The 23,768-nt window shown below is 37.2% G+C and overlaps 1 protein-coding gene across 2 annotated transcripts in view; it reads right to left on the bottom strand.

Annotated features, from left to right (window-relative positions):
- Positions 1 to 23,253, bottom strand: part of LOC106094086 (uncharacterized) — a 39,877-nt gene extending 16,624 nt beyond the window's left edge. The window contains exons 1-10 of one of the 2 annotated variants that reach the window (XM_013261260.1): positions 23,067 to 23,253; positions 22,692 to 22,809; positions 22,090 to 22,193; positions 21,923 to 22,037; positions 20,859 to 21,860; positions 20,681 to 20,796; positions 13,478 to 13,934; positions 13,210 to 13,409; positions 12,961 to 13,160; positions 12,484 to 12,907 (exon numbers count right to left, since the gene is read on the bottom strand). In XM_013261260.1, the coding sequence (XP_013116714.1) occupies positions 12,484 to 12,907; positions 12,961 to 13,160; positions 13,210 to 13,409; positions 13,478 to 13,934; positions 20,681 to 20,796; positions 20,859 to 21,860; positions 21,923 to 22,037; positions 22,090 to 22,193; positions 22,692 to 22,809; positions 23,067 to 23,159 (2,829 nt within the window). In that variant the 5' untranslated portion in view covers positions 23,160 to 23,253. Of the gene's footprint in view, positions 1 to 12,483; positions 12,908 to 12,960; positions 13,161 to 13,209; positions 13,410 to 13,477; positions 13,935 to 20,680; positions 20,797 to 20,858; positions 21,861 to 21,922; positions 22,038 to 22,089; positions 22,194 to 22,691; positions 22,810 to 23,062 lie in introns of both variants that reach the window. The other variant, XM_013261261.2, reaches the window with a different exon arrangement.
- Between the last annotated feature and the right edge of the window lie 515 nt (positions 23,254 to 23,768).

Below are 23,768 nucleotides of genomic sequence, written 5' to 3'. Positions count from 1 at the left end.
GATTGTTTTTTGTTTACTTTGTGCGATTGCAGCACTGAAATAAACAGGTACCTCCTCTTACGATCTTTATTATTCTTCTGTGCGTTTCATATTCTCTATTCACCAATCTGGCTCATTGAGTATGTTGCGTGTGCGTTTACTGAATATCAATAAGAAATATCCGTTACGTGACTTATTTCTTCCTTTGGGTTTTAAAGAAAGTCTTGAGCATAAAATGTTCTAATCCGAATTAGACTCGTGATAACACAAACTCCAATACCATATCACTTTACCCGCATAATAAGATAAATTTATTGGAAAGATAACAAAAGAAACCTTCAATCTCTCAGGCAGTTCACTGATAAACTGATATCATCTAAAGTTTAATTATTATCTCCATAATACTATCTACACCACAATTCCAGTTTATATGTCCAAGGCAAAAAAGGAGCCAACGAAAAGAGAGAGATAGATTAGGTAAAGTAGCGACGGGCCAAGGCCACTGGTGGGAATCAAACCCACGACCCCCGCACTGGCAATTCGGACACGCTATCAACTCGGTTAAGGGGGCGCCAAAAAATGCCTATGATGATCGGTTCGGACGAAAATTGGCATACAAGCAATACCAACGGCATTATATACAAAACTAGCTGACCAGGCCCCGCTTCGCTGCGCCTTCTTTTACTTTATATGGAACAAAAATTTTCTTGGAATATTTATTTTCGAAGATCTTTTAGTGAAATACCACGCTAAAGCACGAGAGGTGGTCCCCCACATACTTGGCCCTGAAAAAATATCAACATCGTGCTCTTCTCTCAAATACCATTTATTTAAACCCCATATTGCCATTGGCTTAAGAGGAGTTTACAGGATGAGGCGTTCCCCAAACACAGTTGGCCCCTAATGTTGATATCAGATACGTGGTCTACTCCCACATACCTTTAATTTTAGCCCCATATTTCCATGGTCGGCAAAAATGACCGGCTTGGGGGGTGTTTTGGGGCATGGGCGGCCACTCAGTGAGTTGGCCTTGAAAATATATATCGGATTCGTGTTTAACTTTAAAAACCCTCTTATTTCAGCCTCATATTACAATAGTCAGAAAATACTTACTACTTGGATGGTGTTGTGGGGGTGGGGTGGCCCCATAGACACTTTTCCCGAATATTGATATCAAATTCGTGCTTTACTCCAAAAGACCTTTCATTTGAGCTCCATATTGCTATGGTCGTAAATTTTGGCGGTGTTGTGGGGGTGGGGTGGCCCCATAGACACTTTTCCCGAATATTGATATCAAATTCGTGCTTTACTCCCAAATACCTTTCATTTGAGCCCCATATTGCTATGCTCGTAAATTTGTCCCCTTTGGGGGATGTTTTTGGTGAGGCGGCCCCCCAAACACTTGGTCCCATATTTGGATATCAGATTCGTATTCTACTCGCAAATACCTTTCATTTGAGTCCCATATTGCCATGGTCGCTAAATATGTCCGATTTAGGGGTGTTTTGGGGCTTGGGGTGGTCCCCCTAGCACTTGGTCCGACAATTGGATATCAGATACGTTTTCTTATCCTAAATATCTTTCATTTGAGTCCCATATTGTCTTGATTGGCCTAAATATATGTTTGGTAGGTTTTAGGGTGGGGCAGCCCCTCCCCCCCCCCATATTTCCTTGGTTGGCAAAAATGACCGGCTTGGGGTGTTTTGGGGCATGGGCGGCCACTCAGTGAGTTGGCCTTGAAAATATATATCGGATTCGTGTTTAACTTTAAAAACCCTCTTATTTCAGTCTCATATTGCAATAGTCAGAAAATACTTACTATTTAGATGGTGTTGTGGGGGTGGGGTGGCCCCATAGACACTTTTCCCGAATATTTTTATCAAATTCGTGCTTTACTCCCAAATACCTTTCATTTGAGCCCCATATTGCTATGCTCGTAAATTTGTCCCCTTTGGGGGATGTTTTTGGTGAGGCGGCCCCCCAAACACTTGGTCCCATATTTGGATATCAGATTCGTATTCTACATTCAAATACCTTTTATTTAAGCCCCATATTCCCATGGTCGGTAAATAAGTCCACTTTGGGGGGTGTTTTGGGGAAGGGGTGGACCCCCAGAAACGTGGTCCCACATTTCCATATCAGATTCGTATTCTACTCCCAAATACCTTTCATTTGAGTCCCATATTGCCATGGTCGCTAAACATGTCCGATTAAGGGGTGTTTTGGCCCTTGGGGTAGTCCCCCTAGCACTTGGTCCGACAATTGGATATCAGATACGTTTTCTTATCCTAAATATCTTTCATTTGAGCCCCATATTGTCTTGATTGGCCTAAATATACGTTTGGTAGGTTTTAGGGTGGGACAGGCACAGATCGGTTTAGCCGTTTCTGAGTCTATAAGGAACACACAAACAAACAAACCTACAAACTAACACAAATTGATTTTTATATATAAGAAGATATGGTATGGACTTATTTTGAAAAAAGCTCCAAAAATCCAAATGGGGCAAAAACAGGCAAACATTTGTTGAACATATATATAGTCAAGGATCCCCTGAATTAGAAAAACCAAGATTTGAAGCTGGATATGTTTGAATAGTCAACTATATCTCCATGTTTTTCAAAAAAAAATATTACAATTTTTTAAAGTCTTTAGAAATTTATTATTTTACAATTGCAAATTTTTGATTTCCACTGTAACAAAATTTGTTAAATTAGTTCAACGCCTAAAACAAATAGGTTTAAAGTTTCAAGGTCATATGAATTATAGTTCAAATGAGGCAAAAAGGGGCAAAACTTTTTTGAACATATATATAATCGAGGATTCCCTGAATTAGAAAAACCAAGATTCGAAACATCTTTGAATAGACAATTATGTCTCAATGTTTTTCAAAAACAACATACAAATTGTAAAGTTTCAGAAATTTATTATTTTACGATATGCAAATTTTTGTCATTTTAAAAATTGTCAATTGTCAAAAATTTGTCAAATTACTTCAACGCCTAAAACGAATAGGTTTAAAGTTTCAAGGTCATTTGCCTTGCAGTTTTTCCGAAAACCATGTTAAATTGAAAAACCAAAAAATAAGTGCATGTTCATGAACCTACTACACCAGGTTAGATGGCCTAAGTGATTATACCGGAATAAGAAAAATAATTTTATATCCTTTCGAATGGTGCATAATATTTTTTATAGCTTGAAATTTTTATTTTCAATTAAACGATACTTTTGAGGTCGAATTCCCCACAGTGCGGCGTGCCTCGTCGTCGGGCTATGTAACCCCCCCGACCTCTCCCGTGCGGCAATATACGCAATAGCAGCATCCCAGCCCCAATATTGCCAGGCCAGTGCCGGGATGTATATAATTTTTGCATCTGAACTGCAACGGTCTCCGTGGCAAGATCGATGAGATTGTGGAGTTTATGAGTCGGAAGAACATATTGGTCGCAGCGATTCAGCAGACAAAGCTGACCAACACCTGCAGCTTGCACAGTTGTCACGGATATAACGTGCTACGTAAAATCGCTCAAGGAATGGGTTGGTGGATTGGCCTTCGTGATACGCATTCCGTGCAATATAGATACGCATTCCGTGCAACTCGCCTGCTACTGGCGCTAGCGACTACATGGAGTGCATGGGGATAGCAGTCAGGTCCGGTACTACCGAGATAGAGCTATACAACATGTACATACCGCCGGTTGGTAGCTGTGTCCCAATAAATGGCCAAGTTTACAACCGCGTCATAAGTGTTCCAGGAATCTCGATTGGTTCTAGGGAACTTTAATGCGCATCACATTTCGTGGCATTCTCCCCTAGGTAACGACCAGCGGGGCATGGCTTTGGCAGAGCAGATTGAAGGCTCCACATTTTGCACAGTGAATGAGGATGCCCCCACTAAGATTACGAGGAGGTGCAGCAGCTCGCCAGACATTTCCATTGCATCCCCTGATCTCCTGAGTGACGTATCCTGGGAAGCCGTCATCTCTTTGGAGTCATAACATCTCCCCATAATTCTCACCATCGGCCGGCCACCCGACTTCATAATCTCTGAGCGCTATACTTATCAATCAGAAGGCCCATTGGGTTGGCTTCAGAGAGTATACCAATCGCCGCTTCAGTGAACTGCCATCCACCTCGGATGTGCTAGTTGCCGAGAGGAAATTTCGAGACATTATTAACGCAGCAGCCGCTCGCTTTATATCAGCCGGTCGAATACCCCAAGTGCGGTCCAATTTTCCGGCGCTGGCAGTGGTACTCGCAGACGAGCGTGATAGGATTCGATTTGCGGACCCCACTAACCCCAGAATCAGCGACCTTAATTTGGAAATAAACATGGTAGTCAACGAACGTAGGCGGGATTTGTGGCTGCAACACTTGAAGCAATGTAACTTGGGCACCGGTTTGGGCAAGCTTTGGTCTACTGTTAAGTCACTCTCGAACCCCGGTAGACGGGATGACAGGACGCCAGCCACTTTTTGCAACGTAACCGTGACTGATCCGAAGAAGAGAGAGTTGAGTATCTTACCACTGTCCTCAACCTGTCTTTGAACACTCTTATAATAGTTCCCGATGTCTAGAAAATGGGCAGTGATCCCGCTACTGAAGCCTTCTCTCACCAGTAGCCAAAGACGCTTGAGGCATTGCTCCTCTCGAGCCTCGTACGATAATTTCCATTCGCCGAGCATCAACATGGATTTCGAAGACTGCATAGCACAACTGCTTTGCTTGCCATGTGATAGGACGGTCCTCGTGGAATTGGACCTATCGTAGGCATGCCAACCTATTCGATGACATAGCCAACACGTCCCTCCACCCAGGCCTGAAACGCTGGGTCGCGAATTATCTGTGTGATCGCCAGTCATTTGTGGAATTTAGGGATAAAAAATCGAAGCACCGTAGTCATGGCATCAGGCCCCCCCACCCATTGACATCTGCGATAGGTTGAACGTCTACCTCAACGAACTTGCCACATATTTCGCTGCAAGAAATCTGAAGATACCTGCCGCCAAATCTGCAGGCACATTGTCCACTACAAATACGTGTGAGCTGACTGTAATGGTTGATGGAGAAATGATTCCGACCATCAAGTGTCCCAAAATACTTGGCGTCATATTTAACAGCTCTTACACATTCTCCCCACATGCCGCAGCAATAAGTCAAAAGTAGAAACAAGGTCCTCAAGTCACTTGCCGGCAGCACTTGGGGTGCAGACAAAGAAACCTTGTTGACCACGTACAAAATAATTGCCCCGTCTGTGGTAAGTTATGCAGTGCCAGTGTGATCTCGTCAGCTTTATGACACGCAGTGGAATAATATTCAGATCTGCCAAAATGCCGCCCTCCGAACTGCAACGGGCTGTCTCGTCAGTTCTCATGTGGACCACCTCCATCAGGAGACAAAGATCCTACCTTTGCGAAGACATAACTACATGTTGTCTAAGCAATACCTTTTATTTATTTCAGTCTATGGACTGTTATCGCAGAGACCATCCAAATCATCATCTTGTGCATAGATATCCACCGCCCAGAAGCCTTAAGGTAGATCTACATGATCTAAAGCGTGAGGTTAAGCGCTAAAAGAGAGAACCTCTGGATCAAACGATATATCAAGCAGGTCTAGACAACATTCATGCAGACACGGTAGCAGATGCGGTAATTAGCTACCGGGTGAATGTAGTCCTTGGAGAACGACCGCCTCCCATTGCACCTGAAGAAATTCCCCTCCCCCGGCAAATCAGAGTAGTTCTGGCTCAATTACGTTCCGGCAGATGCAGCCTCAACTCCTACAGAGCAAGGATTGATGCCGAGGAGCAAGATGTGTGTCCCGATTGCAACCAGGGACCACACGATACACGTCACCTGTTTAACCTCCCACCCAGACCCACTCGACTCAGACCCAGATTCCTCTGGACGTACCCCATCTTAGTCGCAGAGTTCTTGACACACAACAGAATCAAGCAGACGAAAGATAGAACACAACAAACAGATTTGATCCAGGCGTTTGGCGTCCTAGGTGGACATGCTAACCTATGCGCCACGGTGGCCTCTGAATATTATTCAAAACAAATCTGAACAGGGTTGAGTAAAAATTGGTAAATATTTAGCTATTGTTACAAATATGTTCGCTGCTATCTCAGACATATAAAATTCCAAGCCAGGACGGTAATACCCATTATAAAATATGTCAATAAATGTCTTTTTAGTATGACTTTTACTTGATTTTTGTTCAAAACATAACGGCGGGCAAATAGACTGATTTGGATCATATGGATCTCACTAGGTCCATTCCATTTTCATCTTTCAAATTATAGTGAAATCTGACGAATAAAAGAGAAATCATGGCTTAAGAAATGCAATGCAATTAACAAGTCATTTAAGTGTAAAAAAAATATGCAGAACTGCAATTTAGCTATTGTTACAAATATGTTCGCTGCTATCTCAGACATATAAGATGAAAAAATTCCAAGCCAGGACGGTAGTACCCATTATAAAATGTATCAAAAAATGTCTTTTTAGTATGACTTTTAGTTGATTTTTGTTCAAAACATAATGGCGAGCAAATAGACTGATTTGGATCATATGGATCTCACTAGGTCCTTTCCATCTTCATCCTTCAAATTATAGTGAAATCGGACGAATAAAAGAGAAATCATGAGCTTAAGAAATGCAATGCAATTAACAAGTCAATTAAGTGTAAAAAAATATGCAGAACTGCAATTTAGCTATTTACAAATATGTTAGCTGATATCTCAGACATATAAGATGAAAAATTCCAAGCCAGGATGGTAGTACCCATTATAAAATATGTCAATAAATGTCTTTTTAGTATGACTTTTACTTGATTTTTGTTCAAAACAAAACGGCGTTCAAATACACTGATTTGGATCATATGGATCTCACTAGGTCCATTCCATCTTCATCTTTCAACTAAAAGTGAAATCGGACGAATAAAAGAGAAATCCTGAGCTTAATTTTTGACATTTTCTCGGAGGTGTTCAAAAGGGCGATGTAGCGATATATATATATGAGAGTTATATCCTCATTTGATACATTTATGTACAAAAAAATAGGGACAGCGGCTAGACAGACAAATAAAAGATTCTAATATGGATTTGAGTCCTATATTTCCATTATCGTCCAGTACGTCTATTTGAGCGGGGTTTTGGGTAGGAGCGGAACCCTAGGTATTATCAATTTCATACTCTACTTCCGAATACCTTTCATTTGAGTCCCATATTGTTACGACCGGTCCACTTTTATTTTTGGGTGATGCTTTTGGGGTAAGGTGTTTGTTATCATATTAATACTCTGCTCCCGAATACCTTCCCTTTGAGCCCGGCACGGGATAGCTGGGAGCACCACACAAGCTGGAACATTGAGGTCCGATCCGTGTGGTGTTCATTGCTGTCATAAGAAGCTTAGTTGCGAGCTACCCGGCGCGTCCACAGGTTGCGGATAGTGAAATGCTCCATATAGGGTATGTAACTGCAGCCGCGGACAATCAGCGGTATCGAGCGGTGATTCTCAGTGGGCGGTCGGTTGTCACCAGCTCTTGCACAAATACTGAGTGCCTACGATGCTCGAAATGACAAGGCGAGTTATTGGTGCCCACGACGATCGGTTCTTCGGACCGAAATGAGCTTGCTCACCAACAGGAGCTTGACGAGGATCGCCACCTCCACATGCAAATGTGGTTACAACAACAACATTTCATTTGATTCCCATATTGTTCCGATCGGCCTACTTTATTTTTGGGTTGTGCTTTTGGTTTAACGGGGAGGGTCCGATATCAAAAAATGGTATAGCCTATTACTCCTCACAGACCATCCTACATAATCTGTGAAAATTTCAAGAAAATCGGTTCAGCCGTTTTTGAGTCTATGCGGAACAAACAAACACACTTTTTAATGTAATAGACTAGCTGCTCTACTCACAAATACCTTTCATTTAAGCCCCATATTGTCATTATTGGTTTATATTTCCATTTGGCGGGCTTTGTAGAACGGCCATCCCTCTAGACAGCCTACCCCAAATAAGAATGTTTTTGAATTGTTATAAACAAGCTAAATTCCCTTCCAATGTCAAAAAATTGTGTACCCTATTACTCCTTCCAGACCATCCTACACAATCTGTGAAATTTTCAAAAAGTCGGTTCAGCCGTTTTCGAGTCTATGCGGAACAAACTAACAGGCGAACAAACGCATTTCGAGTTTTATGTAATAGACTAACTGGACAGGACCCCTCTGCTGCGCTTTCTTCCACTCTTTTATTTTAACTGAGCCCTATACTGGCACGGTCAGGAAAAATTTCCTGTTTGGGGGTGCTGGTACGGCCTTTCAGATATTTCGCCCCAATGTGAATATCATATTAGTACCCTTCTCCCAAATACCTTTTATTTGAGCCCCATATTGTCATTATTGGTTTATATTTCCAAATGGGAGGCTTTGAAGAGGGTCGCCCCTCTAGATATCCTACTCTAAAGAAGGATGTTTTTGAGTTATTGTAAACAAACTAAATTTCGCCTCAATCGCCCCACCCATCTCCCAGATCTAGCGATTTTGAAAATGGGGTAAGGGCAGGTTCCGCCCATTAAAGTTTGGATGTTAGATTAACTTCATTTTCTTGGTTTTGGTGGTGGATTGGAGTAACCAAACCTTTTGTTCCGAAAGCGAATATCAAATTCATACTATACTCCGAAAAAACACATTTGAGCTACATATTGCTAGAGTCGGTATATATGTGTGGTTTTGGGGGGAGTATATAAGGTGAGGCGTCCATGAAACACTTGACCATAAAACAGATATCAGATTTGGGCTCCTTTGTGCCATAATCCACAAATGTGTCCAATTGGAGAGGAATTAAATTACTGACCGAGATACTTGAATCCTCATATCAATATTTGATTCGAACTCTGCTGACATAGACCTTTCTTTTAATTCACATATAATCTTTTTTTTTTTCTTTTAATTCACATACATATATAAGATTTTCCGGCGTAGTTATTTGATGGATCTTATAATTTTTTTATTACATTTATAAATATAAAAATAGACTTCCACACAATTGTTTTCATGTTTTAAACGAGTTTTTGTTAAGCGAGGTAAACTGATAAATTATTATTGTAAAATTTTTGTAAATTCAGAAGTTTATTTTTAAAAATTTTTTTTATAAAATTTTAAATGTTGAAGTAATGTTAACTTCCTATTGTTTTTATTATTAATTATTATTGATAATGTTTTTTAATATAGAGATTAACTGCTTTTGAGTAGTATTTATTTCCTGATTTATTTTTTAAGAGAAATTTTAATGTTAACTTTTATTATATGTACAATAAATTATTTTGGTAATATTAGTTAAATTTATGAGATTAACTATTTTTGAGTAGTATTTAATTCCCAGCCAGATTCGTAGTCAACTCCCAAAGATCTTTCATTTGACACCCATATTGCCTCAATTGGTAAATATCTTCTGTTGAGGAGTTTTAGGGGTGGGGCACCTCAGACACCAATGAATAAATTTATATAAGATTTTTAATCTTTTCAATACCTAACATTTGATATCCATATTATCCCAATCAGTAGATATAGGGTTGCCCAAAAAGTAATTGCGGATTTTTTAAAAGAAAGTAAATGCATTTTTAATAAAACTTAGAATGAACTTTAATCAAATATACTTTTTTTATATTTTTTTCTAAAGCAAGCTAAAAGTAGCAGCTGATAACTGACAGAAGAAAGAATGCAATTACAGAGTCACAAGCTATGAAAAAATTTGTCAATGCCGACTATATGGAAAATCCGCAATTACTTTTTGGGCAACCCAATATGTCCTGTTTGGTGGACTTGGAGGGTGGAGAGGCCCTCAGACACCGAGGAATACATTTTTGTCAGATTTGTACTCTTGTACCAATATGTCCTGTTTGGTGGACTTGGAGGATGGAGAGGCCCCTCAGACACCAAGGAATACATTTTTGTCAGATTTGTACTCTTCATTTGATACCCATATTGCCCAAAGCGGTAAAAGTGTTCGGTTGGTGTTTTTGGTGGTGGGGGACACCCCGACATTTTAATGCAAAGTTACTACTCTACTCTTAAATACCTTTCATGCAAAATGTCGTTACTTTGTGTTACTTTTATTTATATTTTACTTTTCTCTTATATTTTACTTTCTGATATTTGAAAATGGTTTTCACTTATCCTTCCGATATGCGTGTTCTCGACCCTCTTGAACAATTTGTACCAAACACCGAAGATCTTTTTTAACATTTTTAACGTTTTGGCAACCGAAATTTCATTCCGCACACAAAATTTAATGAAACTACTTTATTGAATGATTTCAGAAAGACAAGACAATCACTTATGATTATTTTGATGTAATATTTGGCAATGATGTCACTGGCAGTCATACCAACGTAAATTAAGTCTTTATATTTTTTGCCCACACTAGTACTAGCATTTTGTTTCTTATTATTTTAAGGTTTATTGTTGTATTTATTCATCCGATATTATTGTTTTCCCCTAATGTTTTTACTCTGTTTGCTAAAATAAGGATTTATATTATTATTTATTATTTTTATTTCTTTGCGTAAATAGTCGATTCCAATTTATAACTTATAATTCAAATATATTAACCCATGTCGAATCTTATCTAATAAGATATAATTATATTAAATCAGATCAAATCAGGCTTTATCTGTCACATCTCTGATCGAAAAGACCAAATTGTATCCAATTATATCTCTGTATCATGCTAAATCTGTTTAGATAAAATTGCTTATAACCGTTTTCGGGTCCAATTTTTTTATATTATGACAGACATAATTGTATCTAACTATTTACAACTTTTTAATATAAATCGCTGTGTTTCACCTCACTTTCACCTTTCGAAAACTTTTCACTTTCCCGCTGTCAATATTAGCTGTTCATGAAAACATGATTTGTCTACAAAGCTATATGATTTGCAGATTGAAATTTAAAAAATCGCTGTATTAACGGCAGCAGTAGACGCTCGTTCAAATAATTGAAAAAAAAAAGAAATAATTACCAGCTGTTTGACACACACCCTTAAATACTAAACAAAAATCAACAACCAAATGTTGACGAAATTTGTGCTGTTTTGTTAAAATTGATTTAATTTGTCATAAAAATTATGTTATTGTAAAAATATAGCTGAACCAAAAAATAACATGTTTTGTTCGTTGTAAATTAGGGCAATTTTGTTTGTATTCCCTGCCAAAAAATTTATGCAAATTTTTCACATTCTTCAGGGGAGAAAAGGAACACTGAACTACTCAAAGTGAAAAGTTTTTGTTTAACTAGATAAAGTAAGTTGCAGATCATAATCGAATGAATTGCGAAAATTATTCGCAACATGAAAAAAATTTTTTAACAGAATTATTCTCAACGCGGTTGACTATAAACGTCATATTTATAAAATATTTTTATATTCATACCTTAGCGCTTTTGAGTCGAGCTTTATGACCAAGCGAATGTAACACTCAAAGGAGATTGTTTAAATGAGTTTTGAAGAAATTAATAATCCACTCATCTCCTTTCAGGTGTAAAAAATATATATAAATGCAATTTTGCCAATACGAAAGGAAACTTCCCTTTTATTAAATAGTACAACCTAATTCAAGTTTTAAGATCAATGAATGATGAGTAGGGAGGGAAATCCAGTGGAGTAGGGGTACAACTAAAAAAAAAACAAATGAAATTACAGGTGAGCACATGGATCTACTCATCTCTTTTAAGCTGTAACAAATAAATGCACCAAGTTATAATCCCTACTCCAGTGGAGTAGGGGTACAATTAAAAAAAAAACAAATGAAATTACAGGTGAGCACATGGATCTACTCATCTCTTTTAAGCTGTAACAAATAAATGCACCAAGTTATAATCCCATGTCCAATACAAAATCTAAGTAAGGTAACTCAGACAATTTTAAAACCATTTTGATAAGACAGTTATATCAATCTACGACCCCCGCGTGAGTGAAGCATGCAAGCAATCGCATCGCAGCCGGTTGTAAGTACCGGATTGACCAGATAGAATCCTCCATCGGCAACGGCTGCACTGCTACAGCAAGATCACTATTGGCTCGGCTATTGGGGCGCTTATATCGGAGCCAGCTTGGCGCATGTTCGAAATCGTAAATAAGTAATAAATAATCTTTTCGCTGAACCCACATAAAAACATAAAATAAGTAAACTAAATACTTTTCTTTCAATTAGAAATCCCTGCAATATACTATTAAGTGTTAAGATATACTGTTAAATTTTAAAATTGCCATTCATTTTAAAAGTTTTATTAACCAAAAAAATTGAATCGGTTACACAACTTATTGATATTACAAGCTCGAAGATGTGAGTATTTTTCGACACAAATTTTTAACATAACAATTTAAAACAATCGTCCGGAAATGTTAAAATGTGATGGTGTTGGAATTTGAATGTTATCTCTACCCACTAAAATAAACAAATATACATATATATATTTTTGGTACTTACCTCTTGTCCAAATTCTGAAATAGCTTCCTTAACTGCGATCATATTAGCAGACGTGAATATACTCTGAATATCCGCTCCTGTATAATTTTCAGATTTATCAGCAAAATATTCTAGTTCTACGGCTTCATCTAGATATAATTTGTTAGAGAATGATTCAAATATTGCCAGCCTAGATGGAAAGTCTGGCAATGTACATTCTACCAATCGGTCAATTCGTCCAGAACGTAATAGTGCTGGATCTAATAATTCTGGTCGAGACGTAGCAGCAATAACGGTAACACCGTTTAAACCCTCAACACCATCAAGTTCAGTTAATAACTGATTAACTACACGATCAGTCACGCCAGTGGAGTCGTGACCACGTTTTGGTGCTAAACTGTCGAATTCATCAAAGAACAGTACACAAGGTTTTGCATTTCGTGCCCTAAAATAAAGAAATTTATCATTGCAAATTGGTTTTTGCTTTATGGTTTTTACCGATTAAATAAATTCCGGACGTTCTCTTCACTTTGGCCAATGTACTTTGCCAACAGTTCTGGGCCTTTAACTGATATTGTTCGAAGATTCCACAACTTTACAAGTGTTGACACCAAGAATGTCTTTCCAGTTCCTGGTGGCCCATAAAGAAGTACTCCAGCTTGATTTCGCAACGGAGACTCGTTGAAAATGCTCGGATACTAATAATGAAAAATTATTTTTAAAAAATTATTCATTATTATTACTCACTCGCGATGGCCACATCAGGACCTCTTCAAGCACAGATACTACAGGCTCCAGACCTGGAATATTGTCTCCATGCATTATGCCATCAGCATTTGGATCGTTGTCTGTTAGCTGGTGATTCTCTATGCCCTGTAGACAGTATGAATTTGTATTTTCTAACGACTCTTTCAAATGCTCGTTTAAAAGTATCGGATGATTTTTGCCTTTTAAAAAAATTATTACATATTATTGGAAATTAGTTGTATGCTGCATAATTCCCCAAAATACTCACTTAATCTGTAAGCATAAAATATTGCACGTTCAACTAATTGAACTAAATCACCTTTATTGTAGCCCTCCGTTAGTATAGCAAAGCGTTCAAAATCTAGACTCTCAGATTCAATATGGCTGCAGAGCTCCTTTAACACAGTTTCTCTATCGTATTTTTCTAAACTTGGGAGACTTGCAATAGTTTGAAATAGGTGACGACCTCTTGGGGAGTATAATCGTTTATTAAGTGATTGAACCTCATTTGCCGTTGCTATTACTGCAATGGGATGGTGACTGGTATATTGGACAATAAGCTGGTGCACAATGTCTGCAATACGATTAAAATATTCGCTATCTTGAGCAGCTTGATCAGTCGATGCGTGCGCTAATACATCCAGATTTTCCAGAACCAGAATAGACGGAGCATTTTGCAAACAAGTTGTAAAAACTGTACGCAAGTCCTTTTGTACGGATTCAGCCTGGAATAGAAAAAGGTCAAAAATTCTTCTTATAGTATCTAGTATTTTATGCTAAGCTATTTGATGGTCGAGGCTTTTTACCAGGGTTTGAATTGCCGACTTCAAGATGGTAACAGCACAGAAAAATTAAATTTTCTTCAAATTTTTCATTAAAAAATAAAAAAGAAAACTTATTACTTAGCTATGACCATGAAAAATAAACCAGCAACCGCAACAGCATAAGCCAAAAAGAAAAAACAGAATAACTTAACTTCACTTCTTAAGCAAACAGTTAAAGCAAACCGATAGCTAACAGAATAACTTAACTTGACTTCTTAAGCAAACAGTTAAAGCAAACCGGTTCACAAGCAAAAACTACATGAATCGATTTGAATTGCTTAACTGCCAGCATTTAGGTGTTGTTTGAAACGCATCGAAATATGCATTTCTTGCCCTATAAAGCATATATTAGATCGTCGTAAAATTCTAACATGTTTGTCCGTAGGTAATCATGCCACAACCTTTAAAAATTATAATGTTGGGTTGATATTTTGCACAGACCATAATAAGAAATAGCTGGCATATAAACCGATATTCCGATTATGGGTCTAAAGTTTATAAAAAGCGCCCGTTTACAAATTTTAACATATCAAGTTTCCGATGCGGCCACCTTATAAAATACGCCTTGATACTGACGGTTAAGAAGTTCATATTGCTTGGCTTGCTTTGAATGCTTAAACTGTTTGTTTCGGAAGTCAAGTTAAATAGTTCTGTTTTTTTAATCGCTTCAGCTGTTGCTTTTGCTTGTTTATTTTTCATAATCACAATTAGAGGAAATAGTCAAGCATTGAAAAATATTCAAGCAATTCAAACCCTGCTTTTTACTCCTTTTTTACCCTTTTCTAGATTTTTTTTGTTAATGATTTTTTTTGTTTAATGAAATAGCCAGTTCCGAATAATAAATATCCATATACCCTCACGCCATCACGCACAGAACACTTCTTTGAGCAGCGGTTTTGATTTTGCGTTACTTTTCTTTTTGTTATTGTATTTTACACAAGAAGTTAAAGCTACAACAGTTCTTTTTTCGGAATGTAAGTGTTTTTGTATTCCCCGACATACTAGATTACGAGCAAAGTGATGATAACATCCGCAGATACCTTGTAATTGCAGCCAAAGAGAGGCCAGAGAAAGAGGAGACTGTCAAAGAGTCAAACTATAAGCCCATTGGATCCTATAACTTTTTTCAAGTAAAAAAGGTCTAGACTACATTTCAAAAGAATACACCGATGTTGTTGAGCTGAGGCCGAATGATCTATTGCTTAAGCCGAAAAGTTCATCAAGTGTCGCATGTAGACACAATACCCGTAATTATCACATACCACAAATCATTTAACTCAATTCTAGATAAGGTAGGTATAAGAAGAGCTCTTAGAAGGATTAAGGAAGCAAAAAGTCATCAAAGTTAAAATGATAATGAAGATAGATCCTGTAACAAACAAAGTTTAACCTACTGGTGCTGCTTTCTGGACTTTTGACCTTATTAGACGCCCGACACATATCGAAATCGGCAAAAATGGAACCTAAACCACCATAATTCAGAAATAATCAATAAAAAAACACAGTAAAAGGAAATAATGCATCTCCGATAGCACCAATAAACACTGACTAACCAACAACAAGTAAACTGGCTGCCATATGCAAAACTTTACCCACGACTTCAACTATAACCACCTCAGCTAATTCCACCCAACACAACAATATCAACAACAAATCTTACACATAATACCCAAGAAGAAATAAAAACAAAAAAACATGGAAACAAAACGACTCAAAATAAAACCAACAACACAAAACTTAAAAAATCAACTGCAACAACTTTATCTAACCCATCATATGAGATAGATATGAACGCCTGTTTCCCTACTACAGGCGAAATCGACATTGAAATGCTTACACCAGGACAGATGCTTTCCCTTAATTTGTATGAAATTTATGATAGCTTTAGAAAAAATTAACAAAACCATGAAAAAATCAGAAATTTTGAACATTTAAAAAATAACCTGTATTAATAAATCTTTAGTATTACATAGTTAAAGTTAATTACTTATTATTGTTTTTAGTATTTTTAATATTTAATGAATTCTGGTCCAAATAGCATACTTTTGCATTGAAACGTCTAAGGTCTTTTGTGCCACAAATGTGCTTTAGAGTTTCTGGTCTCTAAATACAAGCCAAATCTAATAACTCACATCACTAGCTCAAACATTAACTATCTTCACCTACCTGGATATACTGCGGAGTAGATAACAAAACTATTCCCATTAGCCGCCCACTTAATACTCGCCCCAACGTGCCAAAGATTCTCCGGCTTCAGAAAATATCAATAAAGAGGCTGCACAAATAAAGAAACTATTGAGGAAAGACGCTACTATTCCCATTTAGCCGAAACTATTCCCATTAGCCGCCCCCGGAATACCGACATCGCACGGATTGGTTTAGTATATCTATATCGAAATTGATTAGTTTGTGGAATCTACATAGAAGAACTTTAACGCGCAAAAGTGAAAAAAAGAGTGCAAACTGGCAAAAAAAAAAGAGACATGGGCAAAATTTCTTAACTGCTTAGATCCTTTTATAGACGATCGCGTGTTGGGCAAATATCTTAACTGCTTAGATCCTTTTATAGATGTTCGCGTGTTGTAAAAAAAAGTAACAAATTCAAGATCACCTGGTTTTGACAAATTTGCTGCAAACTGGCAAAAAAAGAGACATGGGCAAAATTTCTTCACTGCTTAGATCCTTTTGTAGACGATCGCGTGTTGGGCAAATATCTTAACTGCTTAGATCCTTTTATAGATGTCCGCGTGTTGTAAAAAAAGTAACAAATTCAAGATCACATGGTTTTGACAAATTTGCTGCAATTAACATGAACGATTAAACCATTTCACACCCAGAGCTCTGATGCTGCTTTTACTCCTGAACTTATTAGTTCCAAGTTACATTTGTGCTTAAATAATGCTAATGGCTCAAGTAAAACTTTCTCTGGGCTTGTGGTGCGTATTGAAGTCAAAGAGTTCAATAATATCCTGCGAACTTTAAAGGGTCCCACGCCAGCAATGGATAAATTGACGTACTCCAAAGTAAGGTATTTACATGTGTGTCTTAAAAAACGGCTATGTACTCTATATACGAATATTCTTTTAACCGGCGTTTTCCCACACGATTGGAAAATGGCCACCTTATCTATGTTTCCGAAACAAGGTAAAAATCCCGGACTTCTTAAAGAACACAGGCCTATTTCTTTGCTTCTAGTCCTTTGGAAAATACTGAAGAAAATTGCAGTTAATGTATACGCTTAACTAAACACAAATTTTCTAATATACAACTTGCTTTCCCATCTGGACGTGGCACACATGGCTAAACTCAAATCTTGCTGCCGGCAAACATAGTCTGGTGATTTTAAAAGACTTAGAAAAAGCATTCGATCGGGTCTTATTTACAACAATTTTTGAGGAGCTTGTTAGTTGGCAAGTCCCTAAAATTATGTTCAGGTTTTTTATCTCACATTTAACAAATCGTAGAGGTAGATGGTCATCTTTTTACTACATACCCGCCTGAGAATGGAATACCTCAGGGTTGACCTCTGTCTGTTATTTTGTACAACATATACTCATTGGCCACAACATTAGAATCCTTGACTTTGTAGGTCTATTTGCAGATAACATATTTGCTGCAGTATCAGGAAGCTCCGACGATGTTAATACAAAACTTGTAAGGATAAACGACAAGGTAAAAGACTGGGCAAAGGGTAGCAAATCTATTATTCCTTTGGCAAAAGCTGAGCTACTCCATGTCTGCCGCAGGCATAGGTGTCAGACAGATTTAGTAATCTTCGATTCAATTTATATTTCTACCAAAAACCAAATGAGAATTCTTGGTTTAACATTTGCAAAACTTGCAATTGGATGAGCACGTTAAGCAGCTTTTAACTAAGCTTGGAAATTTAACAGAAATTAAGGGCCGCATATTGATATAGCGATAGACTTGGCAAGATCTTTAACATACGCTACGTTTTCGCGTGGTATACCGATATGCGGTTGGACAACCCAAGCAAATAAATCCGAAATAAATATTAGCCTTAATGCTATATTTAGGACAGCCACAGGGTTACTCCGGTCCACTTCTATCGAATGCTTAAGAATTGAAGGAAAGTTCATACACTTTCAATTATTGGTTGAAAAGTCATGCATTAAAATCGCATCCAAATCCATCACCTTGCCATCAGATGATCTTCATTCAATTTTCTGGAATAGCATCAATCATCAGTCACTCAACACCACTATACATATACTATTTTGGACATATTAAGAACTTTTGGCATATCTTTGCGAAAACGATCGAACGCTGTGGACAAATCCAGAAACGAAATAAGAATAGATTTGAGTTTGAGCGAATACAAGAAAAACTCAACTGTAGCAGAGTGTTTCCACACATTGCTGACGGCTAAAATAGGGGAATATTTCCCCTATCAAATTCTTTTTATTAATGGTTCTTTTGATGGAACGTGGACTTTTTTCGCTGTAGTTGAGCAAATTTCTAGTAGAGACCACGAGGCTGTTTGTGAAGCAAGGCTACCTGATAGAACAGGTATATTTACAGCAGAGCTCGCAGCTATATTTAATCTTCATTCAATCTTTTGGAACAGCATTAATCATCAAAGCCACTTATTGCACTAATGTATACATGCATAATATTTTAGGCCCATTAAGAACTTTTCTAAAACAACCTAATGCTGTGGACAAATCCAGGAACGAAATAAGAATAGATTTGAGTTAGAGCGAATAGAAGAAAAACTCAACTGTAGTAGAGTGTTTCCACACATTGTTGGCGGCTAAATTAGCGGAATATTTCCGAATATGAGAAGATGGTGCGGACTATGGGCATACACATAAACCAGTATTCGCGATGCTTTATGTTCTAAATACCATAAAAAACCTCGAAAAAGAAAATCTAAGTTAGGAATTCCGTGCTACTTCATTCTCAATTGTTTTCCATAGCACACCCCCAAGTTGGTTCATGTCGGGTATTGTGTCCCCACCTAAGTACCGGTGTCTGTTAGCCGCGAAAGCCGGGCAATGACATAGGAGATGCTTTAACGTCTCATCATCTTCCCCACATGCCCTGCACATGCTTTCATTTACCGCACAGATTTCGCATACTTGAGCTCATAGTCTTATGTGTCCCGTTATGATACCAAAAGCTTTCTTTCAGTATTAGCCTCGTCATTTTACGATCCGGATCTCCCCATAGGATTTTCGCCGTTCTACTCACCGTTTCGCGTTCATTGACCACGCCCTTAATAATGCTAAATGTGTCTTTCAACTAAATTCTACTTGAATTATCAATTTTCAATCAAACAATCGCCAAATTTAAACATAGTTTGTTCTTAAATTAACTTTTTTCGAAAGATGGGCTGATAGAAATCGAATTCGGTCGAAACTTAGTGTTTTTAAAGGATGGAGTGATAAGCAAATTGATAACTTAACCGAATTTGGTAACAATTGGAAATTAATCTCTAAAACATTTTTAATATTTCAACCATACATGGCATAAAAGCCAATAATTAGAAATTTACATTTACATCTTGCGTCCCTTGCTACGAGTGCAATTAAATATATCAAAATAGCAAAAATATGGCTTTCTTATTAATCTAAGAAAATCTAAGTTAGGATTTCCGTGCTACTTAATTCTTAATTGTTTTCCATAGCACGCCCCATGTTGGTTCATGGCTGGTATAGTGTCCCCACCTAAGTACCGGTGTCTGTTAGCCGCGAAAGCCGGGCAAAGACATAGGAAATGCTCCAACGTCTCATCATATTCCCCACATGCCCTACACATGCTTTCATTTACCGCATCGATTTTGCATAATTGAGCTCGTAATCCTATTTGTCCCGTTATGATACCGAAAGCTATACCGACCTCCTTCTTACTTTCTTTCAGTAATCGCATCGTCTTTTCACGATTCGGAATATCTCCCCATAGGAAAATCGGTAAGGTTTGGTTAAGAAGATGGTGCGGATATTAATCCGCCCCATGCCACTATGGGCATACACATAAACCAGTATTCGGCATGTTGTGTGCTCTAAATACCGTAAACAAATCTCTAGAAAGAAAATCTAAGTTAGGAATTCCGTGCTGCTTCATACTCAATTGTTTTCCATAGCACACCCCCAAGTTGGTTCATGTCTGGTATTGTGTCCCCACCTAAGTACCGGTGTCTGTTAGCCGCGAAAGCCGGGCAATGACACAGGAAACGCTTCAACGTCTCATCATCTTCCCCACATGCTTTCATTTACTCGCAGTCCTATGTGTCCCGTTGTGATACCGAAGCTATAATGACCTTCTTCTTACTTTCTTTCAGTAATCGCCTCGTCATTTTACGATCCGGATCTCCCCATAGGATTTTCGCCCTTCTACCCACCGTTTCGCGTTCGTTGACCACGCCCTTAATATTCTACTTAAATTATCAATTTTCAATCAAACAATCGCCAAATTTTAACGTAGTTTGTTCTAAAATTAACTTTTTTCAAAAGATGGGCTGATAAAAATCGAATTCGGTCGAAACTTAGTGTTTTTAGAGGATGGAGTGATAAACAAAGTTATAACTTAACCGAATTTGGTAACAATTGGAAATTAATTTCTTAGACATTTTTAATATTTCAACCATTCATGGCATAAAAGCCAATAAATAGAAATTTACATACCTTGCGTCCCTTGCTACGAGTGCAGTAAAATATATCAAAATAGCAAAAATATGGTTTTCTTATTAGTTCGTCAAGAATCCGTTCAACAACGACAGTCTTTCCAGTTCCAGATTTTCCTACAACATAGTTCCAAATATTATTATTGTGTATTATATGTTCGAAACTATAATGATCTCACCAGTTAAAAGAATATTACCCTGTTTTAATACCGAATTGTTCGAGTCTAAACAGAGACTTGTTTTCAATTCGCTTGTTAAGTCCTCCACTTTTAAGTTAAATTCTCGTAATTCAATTACGTCCTTCTTACAAAGAGGTGATTTAGTAGTTGTGGGTTGAACTTCTATTACATCGTCTACTTTCCGCAATAAATCTGCTGCATATATTTTATTTTCTTTAAGCAACTGTGAGTCAATAACACAGTATCGAAAGTGTTCTGGCAATATGCCAACGGTAACTATAAGGTTCTCATCCGACTCTAGTCGCACAACTTCGTCTTGATTCAATAAAAGTTTACCTCCATTAGTTTTTTCTCGAACAAACCGTTTGAATGAATTTTCCAAAACCTTGTAGTGAGTTTTTTTGTTCGAAAACAATTCAATTTTCTCCAAAAAGTTTATGTTTATGGGCTTAGGCTTCAAAACAACTTTTTCTAGTTCTTTCACTTGCAGTAAATTCATTAAATTTACATTCATTTCAAGTGTTGGATGAATATTTTGCAAATTTTCGCTTTCGTCGACTAGTCGCACTCGAACATAATATTCGCGGTCCGCCATTGTTTTAAGGGAATATATTGACATAGCATCCATATGATGAGGCCAATTTTCTTTGTTAACGAAGACGTCGGAGATCTGTGAGCCATTGGACCACTCTCCAGATATAATTCGAAACTCTACAAACTTTGCTACTTCTCTATTCAAGTCCTTTTTTAAACGTTCCATTTTGTCATGTCTGTTGGTTTTTGACAAACTTTGTGTCCGCTTCAACTGTTTCATTTCACTAACTGTTGTTGAGCGACTTATATAATTAGAACCCTCTTGTTTATTGCCATTGACTTGTGTCAATGTTTTACTTCGCGATATATTTTCGGTTTCTAAATTTGTGCCGCTCTGCAGATTGGGTGCAATAACTAGTTGCGTTGTATGATCAATGCGTCCATAGACAATATTTGGCTTTAAGCGATCTACGTAAATCGTCATATATCAAATTCACAATAATTTTTTTGTACAAAAAGTCTTAACTTGCCTACAGTCAAAGCTACTTGCATAGACTTATTTATCCACACCACTAAAATTTGGTTTGAGTTGACAATTTTTGTTTGCTCCAGCGTTGTTCGTGAGATTTGTTCGCTGCTCAGCTCCTGAAATAGTTTATTTAAATAAATTGTTTGATCGTACTCTCACTTTACTTACTATTATTTCCCAATCTTTTAATGAAACTGGGGTCAGAAACACGTTTCGTAGTATTGGAACATCTACCACAAGTGTACACTTTACCGTATCATTCTCAGTCAACCCTATTTTTAAGAATAAAAACAATTTTATTTGTATTAGCATATTAAAAAAATAAAATTTTAAATCATCATACTAAACTATTGAATTTGTGTATCCACCATCAGAATGCCAAAGAATCATATATATATGTAGGTTTTAACATAAGAGAAAAAAACAACAATGGACTTACGGCCGTATTCACAAAACTTAATGAACCCTGAAGATAGGTTTATTTGACAGTTTTATAAAGAAGATCTGTCAAATAAACCTAGATATTTCAATGCTTCATTAAGTTTTGTGAATCTGTGTGATTTGCAAGTCAAATTTGAAGTTCTTCAGTGAAAATAAAGACAAATAATTGCAGGTTAAAAACCCATATATTTCAAGTTATTTTTAATACACATGTGTCCATGAACATTCCATTACTTCTCACATATCAATGAGTGTTGTCTCATTCAAGTTTAATCTCAATGATAATACAGATATCATAGTTATTTGCACAAAAAAATGGTTTATCTTACCGATCTCTTTTGCCACCCTCGCATTTATAGCGATTGTATTATCTTGACTATTGCTTTCCGTGGCCCATGGCATATAATGCAGATGTCCACTATATTGTAATTGTATGCAGCCATTATCCTAAAAGAAAAGCATTAAGATTACGACTACTTGTTAAGTAACGAATATAATCAAAGGTCAAATTTTTATATCGTCACCCAAATCTCAATTGCCTAACAAAGATGTTCTTTGATAAATTAAATGAATATTCATGGTATTTTAGTACTAAAAGATTTGTCTAGACATATCACAAATAGCAAATTGGCAAATGATACTCAGCGCCCTTGTGTGTTTAATTGACGATATAAACTTATTGTCGGATCATGCTGCTTACTCACGTATGTTGACACTACTTTATAGTAATTTTCTGGCAAAAACGCAAAATTATTTTTCTTTGTGCTGAACACAACTTTGAAGGTGCGTTTAAACATCTTGAACCTCTTGAGTTGTATTTCACTCCCGGGAAGTCTATTAATATTATTTATTCAATCCTACTTGTCGCAGTGTGAAATTAACCAATTTTCAATAACAATTTATAATTGCGGAAATCGATTTTTGACTAAAGTTTATCGATAAAAAAATAATCGCAACATGACGTTTATACTTTGACTATTTGTAGAATAAATCGAGTAATGTTTTCCATTAAACCATTTGGTAGAAGCTCGCGAACATAAAACCCAGTTGGACACAAATATGCTCAACTCCAAGGCAACTCCTTTACAACTGTTTAAGTGAAGTTTTCCATTACAATTAAGCTTAACTCTAAGGGGAACCCTTTACGAATGTTTTAGTGATGTTATTCAAAAATAAAATTTTAATAGGTACTATCCTTTAAGGGAGGCCATCGTGGCGTAGAGGTTAGTATATCAGCTTATGAGGCTGTACACCTGGGTTCGAATACTGGCGAGAACATCAGAAAACTTGTCAGCAGGGGATAACCATCCCCTCCTACGCCATATAAAAAGTGATGTTATTCAAAAATAAAATTTTAATAGGTATTAACCTTTAAGGGAAGCCATCTTGGAGTAGAGGTTAGTATA

The sequence above is a fragment of the Stomoxys calcitrans genome, chromosome 1 (genome assembly GCF_963082655.1).
Source record: "Stomoxys calcitrans chromosome 1, idStoCalc2.1, whole genome shotgun sequence".
Lineage (NCBI taxonomy): Eukaryota > Metazoa > Arthropoda > Insecta > Diptera > Muscidae > Stomoxys > Stomoxys calcitrans.
The sequence above is the reverse complement of the archived record's forward strand: the minus strand, read 5'-3'. Positions and strand labels throughout refer to the sequence as shown.